At 38.6% G+C, this 10,363-nt stretch overlaps 1 protein-coding gene across 12 annotated transcripts in view; it reads left to right on the forward strand.

Moving 5' to 3' along the window:
- PALLD (palladin, cytoskeletal associated protein) overlaps window positions 1-10,034 on the forward strand; it is a 184,424-nt gene extending 174,390 nt beyond the window's left edge. For 11 of the 12 annotated variants that reach the window (XM_005493911.3, XM_026797381.2, XM_074541216.1 and 8 more), the window contains 5 exons: window positions 3,951-4,083; window positions 5,052-5,259; window positions 5,974-6,139; window positions 6,890-7,023; window positions 8,001-10,034. In XM_005493911.3, the coding sequence (XP_005493968.2) occupies window positions 3,951-4,083; window positions 5,052-5,259; window positions 5,974-6,139; window positions 6,890-7,023; window positions 8,001-8,173 (814 nt within the window). In that variant the 3' untranslated portion in view covers window positions 8,174-10,034. Of the gene's footprint in view, window positions 1-3,950; window positions 4,084-5,051; window positions 5,260-5,973; window positions 6,140-6,889; window positions 7,024-7,136; window positions 7,188-8,000 lie in introns of all 12 variants that reach the window. The other variant, XM_074541217.1, reaches the window with a different exon arrangement.
- The last annotated feature ends 329 nt before the right edge of the window (window positions 10,035-10,363 follow it).

Raw genomic sequence — 10,363 nt, forward strand, 5'->3', positions numbered from 1 at the left:
TTCTCTGAGATGGCCACCAGCTCCCTCTGCAGTGTCACCTTGGGTTAAGCCCAAAGCTCAGAGTGCAAGAACAGCACAGAAAAGGCTGGGACCACCTGCTGTAGCATCTCCAGTCACTAATGCACTTAGCACCTTCAGGTAATGGTAAAAATGGAAAGTCCACATTAACCCCTGAAGGGAAAAGGTGCCATGAAGAATCAGGTTTCAGCTGAATAAGTCAGTGCACACGGGGTGACAAAGGGGAAAGATGCTTTAAAAGCAAATATGATGGGAAGGTAGGTAGGTAGGTAGGGGTGAAAGCATCAAGCAGCTGCCACTCCTGCAGCTTCCTGAAGGACAAATGTGTGTGTCTCTCTTTTTGTGAGGGACAGAACCTCAGGTAATAGTGGAGGAGGCTCTTTTCAGTCACTCCAAATGCATTCAAAGTCCAAGGCCACTTCTGGCTGGTATTTTATTTTCTAATGGAGACAGGCACTCAGGAAGCTGCTTTGGGTTGGGTGTCCAGTGAGTAATGAATTAGAAAGAAGGGATTTCTGTAGAGCTGTTTAATTAAAATTAGGGCAATTATTGGGGATTCTTATTTCCTGTAAAATAACCATGTGAAGGGCTTATCCCATTATCTTTGCTCTGGAAGAGCAGTTTCTGTAAGCATTCAGCACAGAATCTCTGTTTAGTGAGTTCTCACTACGCCCATCAGAGGGTTCACCCAAGACTGATGAAATGGGAGCACTTAAAACCTTCCTAAGACAGAGTCCTGCCGTTGGCTTTTCTAATGTAATATCCCAAATTACTGTTCTCCCATATACTGTGGTATTTGTCATGTCTATTGCCATTGACTTTTGATAAGTAATATTCCTATGGCACTATGATATTATTTCTATAAGATTTTCTGCTTGAGAATAACAAAAATTTGTTTACTTCTTTTATTACAAGTGTAATTATTAGCTTAATGAATTTTATGACTTGTTACACTGTTGGCAGGCTTTTTCCTGAAGTATATTTAATCTCTTACAGATTATATTTGATAATTTCTGTTCTGGCAGAACTCTGGGGTTCTATTTCACTCTTAATGTATTTTTCTGAGATTTGCTTAGCTGACAAATATCACTTTCTTAGTATCACTTGATGTGGGTGGCCACTTTTGAATTTTCTGATGTGCACAAAGCTTGGACTCAATCCCTTAGATGAGAAGGTGCTCAACAAACATTGTGTCACTTAACTATGGCAGCCAGAGTCCAAAATAAATCATAAAATACATGAGATTTAAAGAAGATTTTAAAACTAAACATTCCTATCACCCTGCTCTCAATTAGGGGATTAATTTGAACTTAATCTCCTTCATTCCAAATTACTGATCATTACCACATGGCCTGTCATAAAGTCTTCTTTATCTTCTAACTCACTGAAATTCCCAGTGCATTGTACTGTACCAATGGAGTGTCCCCTGGACACATTTAGTACATTATGTCAGTTCTGCTGAAACTGATCACATTGCTGCATTGCAACTCCAAAGAGCCCACAATGAGTCCAAGTTATTCCAGTCTTTTGCAATTTGTCATTCCTAGACATCTGAAGCTACTTGGCTCTACTCATTTCATTATTTGTTTAAAACCACAAAATATTTTAGAATTGAAATTACCCTAGTTTCACCTCTCAAGGCAAAGGCTTAAAAAAGTCTGCGATTTTAAGGTAAACTTACAAAGAGGTAGAAATGCAACATCTGTGTTCACAAATTCTTAACTTGTTTTCCATTTTATTTAACATATGTTCCCCCCACACACCTCCCAGTTTTGAGCAGTGCTGCCTTTTTCTGCAGCTGCAGCAATGAGTTGGTGGCTTTCACACTTCTGTGGTGCCAGGTCATCTGTTTGGCTCAGCTTCACAAAACCTTATGAAGCATCAGTTACTTGTACTTTGTTGGCATCTTATCAACAGGATGCTCATCAATAATGTGGAAGCATATTTTGCTCAAGCTGTTTGCACGTGCAGCACTCACTGGACTAGATACCTTAATTTCTAGTTGGTCTTGCAGAACTCTTTACTAAACAATATCAGTACACTTTTTCCTTAGTGCTCTCCATCTGCCATCCATCTACCTGCACGAGGCATCTATGTCTCCAAAACTGATCAGGAGCTCACCAATTAAAGCTCAGGTGCTTATGAGCTGCAGTGTTGGACCTACTGAAGTAGCTTTAGACGTATTCATGTGGCAAAAACTGAAGTGCTCCAGACATGGATTTAGGCACCTAAAGAGTTACATGAGCTCCTGGTGTGTGCAGGGACGTCAATCTGTGTTTCCCATTTCAGTATCCAGTCCCACATTATTAAGCAGTATTGAGTGATATCTACACAAACCCCCCAGCCCCTCCATTTGCCCTTAGTTACAGCTGTCTGACAACTGTGATGATCATTAAAAAGTCAACATTGAGCTTTTAATAAGAGAATACTGTAGCACAGGTAATGCTTGGCCAATTCAAACACAGCAATAGCAGAAAAAAGGGCAACAACAAGAGCAGGGCAAAATAAATCAAGTTCAAGCAACTCCAACTGCAGCCTCAGTGGGAGCAGAGCATGCAGCTGGAGTGTTTATCTCCCATGCAGTAGTACAGCATGTTTTCCAAATGTGACCATTGAGGGTTTTAGGCTCTTTTTGGTTGTGAATTATTTTAACTTGGAGAAATTACCTTGGGCAATAGAAAATGCATATGGGCACCTGTACTGCAGCATGGACACTGCAAACAGTGGCCAAAACAAAACACTGGAAGAAGTTAACAGGATGTGGGATTCAAATAAGAGAATTTCACTGTAATGTGCCATTGATAAAAGAGGTCTTTGGAGGATATTTGAGTAGCTCCTCTTCTTTACACACGATGTTACTGTAGGCAGCAGCTGGCTCCAAAATGGAACCCACAGGAGCTGATCAGGCAAGAACAAAAATGGGCATAAAATTTTGTTTCAAGATTATTTGATTACTAAATCACACAAATGGAATAATCTAATCTCAATAGGAACAAAAATCTACTTAAATGAGGAATCATTTAGAAAAAAGATTTGTTGGATCAAATTAAAAGCGAAGAATAGCCAATGCTGAAAATTAATTAAATGATATCATGGAAGCTTAAGGTGATTGATACTGTGTAAGGGACAGGAGCTATTTTTCTTTCATTTTTATTATTTATCAAACTGTTTATGGCACCTTTATATAAAAAAAAATCAAACAAAAAAAAACTAGCAACCAAAGTTATTCTCCCTATTTCTCACAATTGAAACTCTCATTGTTTCAATTCCACAGTTTGGTGGCATTGAAAATATTCAAGAGTATCACATACAAAAAAACCTGTTAAATGAGGAATAAATATATCTGCAGCAATTCAGTACACAGCATTTTCTGCACAGCCTTCACTAGTGCAGAACAAGAGAAGATAAGTCTGATGTAAAAGGTCTCTTGTCAAATGAGATGAGTTAGCTTTTAGCTATTATGAGTTAGCTGCTATTTGCTGAAAGGGAACCATGACTAATGAACAGTCCATGTACTTTCTGGTGTAATCAGCAGCAGTGAGGGGTTAAATACACAGGATACTAGAAATGGGGAACTGAAGCTACATGCCAAGGCTAACTTGTTTTATTTGTATTTCAGTGATTTAAAGACAAAACAAAAATACTATCATTCATAAAATTAATTAATATTACAAGCTATTATTCTGCAGCAATATTGTTTTATAGGTCATGGTTTGTCACAAGATGTGAATTAAGTGAATGTAATCAAATAACTGCAGTGTCATAATTAACTCAGTCTGGGCCAAATGCTACCAGTGCATGTGTGTAAATATGAGGTGATTATGGTATAGGTTAAAGTGGTTTAAAATTCAAACCAGTCTTATAAGTGATTATGGTTCTTCTGATTTAGCAGAGAAAAAAAATAATTTACCTTTATTTCATGTTATTTTAAGACCACGATCTCGATCAAGGGACAGTGGTGATGAAAATGAACCAATTCAGGAACGATTCTTCCGGCCTCATTTTCTGCAGGCTCCTGGAGATCTGACTGTTCAAGAAGGAAAACTATGCAGGATGGACTGCAAGGCAAGTGTCATGCAAAGGGTAGCAGCAGCCTTTTGATAACATCAGCTGACTGAAAAACCACATTGGTTTCTTTTCAAGGCAATTTTGCCTATTGGCAGTTTCGGCTCCTGTTAGCAGGGTAATTAATCTCATTGCTTATGAGTGAGTAAGTGGACAGTAAAAGTTTCCCTCCCGTCCAATGAAAGTGTTTCAGGCAAATCTTAGAGCTCACAGTAAACTGATTTACAGAATTCAGCTACACAGGGGTGTGGAGGGAAGCAGCACACACTATAAAGACAATGTGTTTCTACATTTTAAGTCTTTTTACTACTTGAGTTTTGAACCCTGTTAAAAGTTTCAAACAGTATAAACCTGATTTATGACTCTGCTGAGCAGAAATAATTCAGGCTTGGGTGACTCCTGTTTACTTTATGCTGACCTATTTGGGAGAAGCTGTTTGCTCTGAAGCAGTCCCCACAGCAAGTGGCACAGCTTTCAAGAGTGCAAGACTTGTCCACACAGACCCAGCATTAACTAGTGCAGGTGGTGCTGTCACTAGGGCACACCTCAGTGGAATGCAGCTTCAGAGGTCAGTAGTTAGTCAGCTAACATCTTTTTGTCTGGAGCTTTCCAACAAGAAGTTAATCTGGAAAGGAGTATCTTCTCATTCCACCTGAAGAGCAAACAATAAAAAAGACAAAAGGTGTCACCCTGCCTTTTGTTTTGCAATGTATTATTATTTAGCTTCTAGCCTATCTACACACTGATCTTTTTTCAGTCGCGCCCATAAGACATCATGGAATTTAGGGAGTTGGCCAGAAATGACTACAACTGACTCAATGTGTAAATCAGGACAGAATTAGATCTTGAAATCTTTTGGTATACTTGCAGTAGCAAACCAAACCAAACTTCCTTGAAGAAACAAGTCAGGACTCCTCCAGCGTTTCATGTGGCTAAAACAATTTCCCACTGTTGTCTTTACACTCAAGGTTAGTGGATTACCAACTCCAGACCTAAGCTGGCAGCTCAATGGCAGACCAATTCGCCCTGACAGCAATCACAAGATGCTGGTGCGCGAGAACGGGGTGCACTCCTTGATCATAGAGCCGGTCACAGCCAGAGATGCTGGAATCTACACCTGCATTGCCAGCAACCGAGCTGGTGAGAATTCATTCAGCCTGGAGCTCACTGTTGCAGGTAACATCTTCATGCTAAGCTTGCAGACTGCCAGGATAGCGTGAAAAAAGAAAACATGGATGATGTCAAATGACACGTTGAGGGGTGGAGGAAAGGGAAGAAAAGGAAAAAAGGAAACCTGGCAGTAACAGAAGTATGGGATATTTATAGGTGAGCTATTCATGTTACATAGTGGCATAAGTTGTCTGGCATATAATGCCTTTGCACACAGTTAAGAAAAGGGGGCTGCTGGCCTTGAGGCCACAACCAGACTATTTCCCTGGATGTTTCTTTGTAATAACAATCTCTGCACGCCCACGTCTACCCCTGGGCAGCCAGTGGGAATGCCTCGTGCATTTCACAGCACATCAGACTAATGCCACTGCAGACTTCTGGTACAGCAGTTCCTTCTTCAGTTAAAAGTCTGTGCTTTTGTGGAATATGGGGAGCACTTTTTACCAAGCATAGTGCAGCCAGTTTATCTAGTTGTCATGCTCTACATTTCAATTATTTTAAGACAGAATCAGCTTTTTATCACTCACTTTTTCCCCCTGTTAAAATAATGATGGGACTGTCCTCTTCAGAGGAAGCAGGACTGAACTTCATGGTTAATGAAGACAACACTTAAGTTTCCTGCCACTTAGGTCTTTCATAATTGTTTTTGGCACACTGCTGAAAGAAAGGCTATGTTTTCATAGACAAGTGTCAACATAAGTGCAATCTTTATTTTCACAGCTAAGGAAGTACAAAAAGCACCTGTATTTATAGAGAAGCTTCAAAACACAGGTGTGACTGAGGGATTCCCAGTGCGACTGGAGTGTCGAATCTCAGGGGAGCCATCTCCTCAGATATTTTGGAAGAAAGAGAACGAGTCACTCACATACAACACTGACCGAGTGAGGTGAGACTGGCTTAGAATAACCTCCCCATGTGTAACTTCAATGATGATTTATGCTGTAAAACAAATAAAAACCTAAGAGGTCACATGAACACTTTGTGTAAAGGGCATCTCATTAATATTAACTAGTGATTGTAATAATTTATGATATTTACTCAAACTTGCAGCCAGCCTGCTGCCTGAACCAGAAATAAAACTTTACTTGTTTTCCATCATTAGATTTATACAACTACCTTTGCACTCTAAGCAAAAGACGAACTAGTTTTTCTCTTCCTGAATCAAAACTACAGAAATTTGCTAGTGAAAATCAAGGTTCCAACAGAACACTCTGTGCTTATCAGCAGAAACTCTAATTCATAATTCTGCTATACAGTTAAGCAACTAAGATTCAGTATTTTACATTTTAAGATCTTCCTTAAGTTTCTTTATCCTTTCCACAAAAGTCTGGGTAAGATCTTGTGTTCCTGCTACTCCAGATGTCTTAATCCATAATCGTGAAAGAAAAGTTACTCCATGTGTTTTTTCTTCTTAGTTTTCAATACAGGATATTAAACTGCCAAATTGTCAAGCATACTCAAGGCTTTATTTTCCAGTTGCTAAGTTCAGAGGAAGTTCTATTTTAATTAAAATTTTAATTAAAGTTAGACTGTAATCAATCTGCAACTAAGACTGGGTCAGTTCATAATGCCATTTTAAAACAGCTTACACTGGTTTGTGATTTAAATAGTAATTCTCTACTTCTCTTTTGATTAGCATGCACCAGGATAACTACGGCTACATTTGCCTGCTTATTCAGGGAGCTACAAAGGAGGATGCTGGCTGGTACACTGTTTCAGCTAAGAATGAGGCTGGGATTGTGTCTTGCACTGCCAGGTTGGATGTTTATAGTAAGTGGCTTCAATTTTCATTATCATATTAATCCCCCCAAAAGCAACAGTTCTATAAGTTTTGGGTTGTTCACAGAATGGATTACATTGGTCTCTCTTTCTTTTGTTTATAGTTTCTCCTCAATAGTAAACATCTACTTCAAGACAACAAATGCTCTGTCAAAGTATATTTCACCATCTTTCAGACACCTAAAGCAAAACAAGCTTGCATGCTTTCTGGTTTTGCTTCATACATTAAATATAGCTAATTAACAACAGATAACGGCATGATCATATGATTTTTGTGGATCATTATTACTGTTGTTTTGCTGGCACTTCCCTAACCTTTTGTATTCTTTTGTACATTAGTCTGTAATACACCTGTGATAGCTACCAGGAGTGCAGTAGATGTTTTTATGGCTTTCTGCTTAATTACTCAGTTTGTTCCAAAGCAGCCCTGTATTTTCTTTAAGAAGTATCTCTTACCAGTCTTCTCATAGCAAGAATTAACTGGGAGGGGGAAGGGGAGGGACTGATAAAGGATGGTTTCTGGGGTGGTGCTGGAAGTGGGAATTGTGAATAAGACATTTGGCTCAGCATTCTTCAGTATACAGGGAGGGGTGGCAATGGCAACCAGAAAATTTCATTTTACATGCAACAACTCACCCTACAACAGGCCTGTTCCTTAACAGGAGTGCACAGAAACAACCTCCTTGCTGTCACCCTTCTCAGTGGCACAAGGAAATAGAAAACAAGGCCAAAAAGTAACTCAGACCGTTGTATTTACTTACCAGATTAGAAGGTGAAACTAGATGCTGAGAAAAAAAAAAAAACAAAAAACAACAATGTGAAGAAATTAAACAAATTTACCTTTGATATAATGGTTTTCTGCTTCTCAGAAATTACTCTCTCCTTCACAAAGGGTTGACTGAGCCTCTGGCACACTTGGGTGCAGCGCTCAGGAAGGCTAACACTTGTTCTTTCCTTTTCAATCTCAGCTCAGTGGCAACAGCCCGCTCAGCAGACCAAGCCAAAGAAGGTGCGGCCCTCAGCCAGCCGGTACGCTGCTCTCTGTGACCAAGGACTGGACATCAAAGCAGCTTTCCAGCCAGAAGCAAACCCAGTGCACCTGACAATGCAGCCTGGCCTGGTAGAGAGCGATGACCTGTAGATTCAGCTGCCGCTTCCATCCTTTTCTTTCAAAGCAGAAACACTGAAAGCCATTGCCTTGACCAATGATACTCCTATGTCACTTTATGCAAGGGCAGACACCTTCATGTACAAAAGATAAACAACAAACACAGTAACCATATATTCCTTATTCATTATACCAAATTAGAAGAATAGATAGATTATTAATAGAAATGTACACATTGCACAACAAATCACATTCACCGGTTCCTTAACCTATGTTGCTTCATAACCCTTTTCATAGAGGCCAAAATGCATCAGAGAGAAAGATTTTTCACTACATACCTTCTTAAGCAGTAAGTAGATGCTACACAGTCTTAATGGTGCAAGATGTTTTCTTCAAGGGTTATCAACAGTTCTAAAATGGCTACACACATTCTGACAGCTACGAACAAGTGCAATACTATAAGAATGAAACAGGAAGGGACAAGGAAAAGAAATGTAAGCAAATGCTGTATCTCTGCAAACTGCTTTCTATTCAACCATGAAAAAACAATCTTTCTTTCAATGCTGTTAGTATGGACATTAATACCCTGACTTTCAACTCATTTGTGTTTTTCCTTTTTGCCATCTTGGAGGAGGCTTATTTAAAACACATAGCAATGGCAGTCTAAGCAGAAGTAATTTTACTTCTGCAGGCCAGCAAAGAAGAGTTGAGACATAGTAACAATCTACTCCAGATTACACATTGGTAACTAGATAGGAAAAAATGCTGATAGTATAAACCACTGCAGTGAGTTACTGCAAGGGGTGGGAGGGACTGGGCAAGACGTTGAAACTCTCTGGATTTCCGGACAGCAGTGTGTAACCTTGTGATGCTCCCATTCAAGATTCTGAAATTCTAAAGTGAGCTGAAAATTAGAGAGTGTATGTATGGAATGTTTGACTGTTTAAAGCTTGTGTAATATGTATGAGGATTTTAGAAATGTATAGTAAGTGAAAAATGGATTGAAACTAAAACTACACTACAGATTTAAGTGACAAGTATACACCACAGGTGATAGTTTGCAAATTTGAGGAAGTAGAAAATGAAGATAGGCAAAAAAAATCCAATTTGCTTTTTGTTTTTTCTTCTTAGTGTAACATGTCTCTGGTAGATTTTATTTTTTCCTTCTCTTGACTGCAGGCAAATGTCAACTCTTTTGAGGGGTAGAGTCCGTGCACCATAGGTGAAAAGCCTGAAGGCTACTTACAGAATGCAAGGCAAATCCATCAGGAAGTGGAGCCCCAATTAAGTCACACCTGACTGGGTAGTTTTAAATTAGAAGCAAATGAATTTCAGTTGAATGGGAGGGAAGGAGAATGGATGGAAAAATTACTAGGCCTGACAAGGAAAATGAGTGTTTGATGGTACGAGCTACGATCCTTTGCTAGGAAAGGAAAACACTGTATTCCTTATATGAAGCACATATATGGTATCTTTCATTATTTATAATAAAAGTGTTGAAATCTTTTATCTCAGTTCATTTATTCAGAAGTCCTGTACTTAGGGGTTTGTTGTTTTTTTTTTTTATTTTGTAATTGTGTACACCATATATTGCATTACTGCTATACATGTATTGCTTTGTAAGTACACAAAGTTTGTTTTGTTTTTTAGTGACTAATAAACTTTAGCACACAAGGTAGTACTATTCTGGTGCAGGATATGACTAGTAATGGGGATGGTTAATCCAGATTAATGTCAGTCTGTCAGGTGGGAATAATCTGATTTTATTCTAGAGTATGTCATATCTTTTGCCAAATTTTCCTCAACTGTGACATGCTAATTTACTTTTTTGTTTAGCTTCACTAGCATTATTTTGCCACTTTTTATTTGTATTTATAAAAATGTATTATCATTACTTTGGACTGTTGTGCTGATATAATGTGGGTTTAGCATCAATAAATATTACACAAATAGAAAGTTTTCCTTCTGGTAAAGATTAATAACTTTTTTGGTACAAGCATTCAAGTGTAAGATTTGGAAATTTTAAATATCATGAATACAGATTAAATGAGGCCTATATGCAGCATCTAAAAACTACTAGAATTTATCAGAATAATCTATTTGTGACCTGGAATCTTGCTTGAACAGAACAGAGGAACATTACTTATAAATTCTGAGAAACTTTTGCCAAATAGAGGAACTGGAAGATACTTTTTTTTTAATAGGCTAGAAGATATGCAGGTC

The sequence above is a fragment of the Zonotrichia albicollis genome, chromosome 5 (assembly GCF_047830755.1).
Source record: "Zonotrichia albicollis isolate bZonAlb1 chromosome 5, bZonAlb1.hap1, whole genome shotgun sequence".
NCBI lineage: Eukaryota > Metazoa > Chordata > Aves > Passeriformes > Passerellidae > Zonotrichia > Zonotrichia albicollis.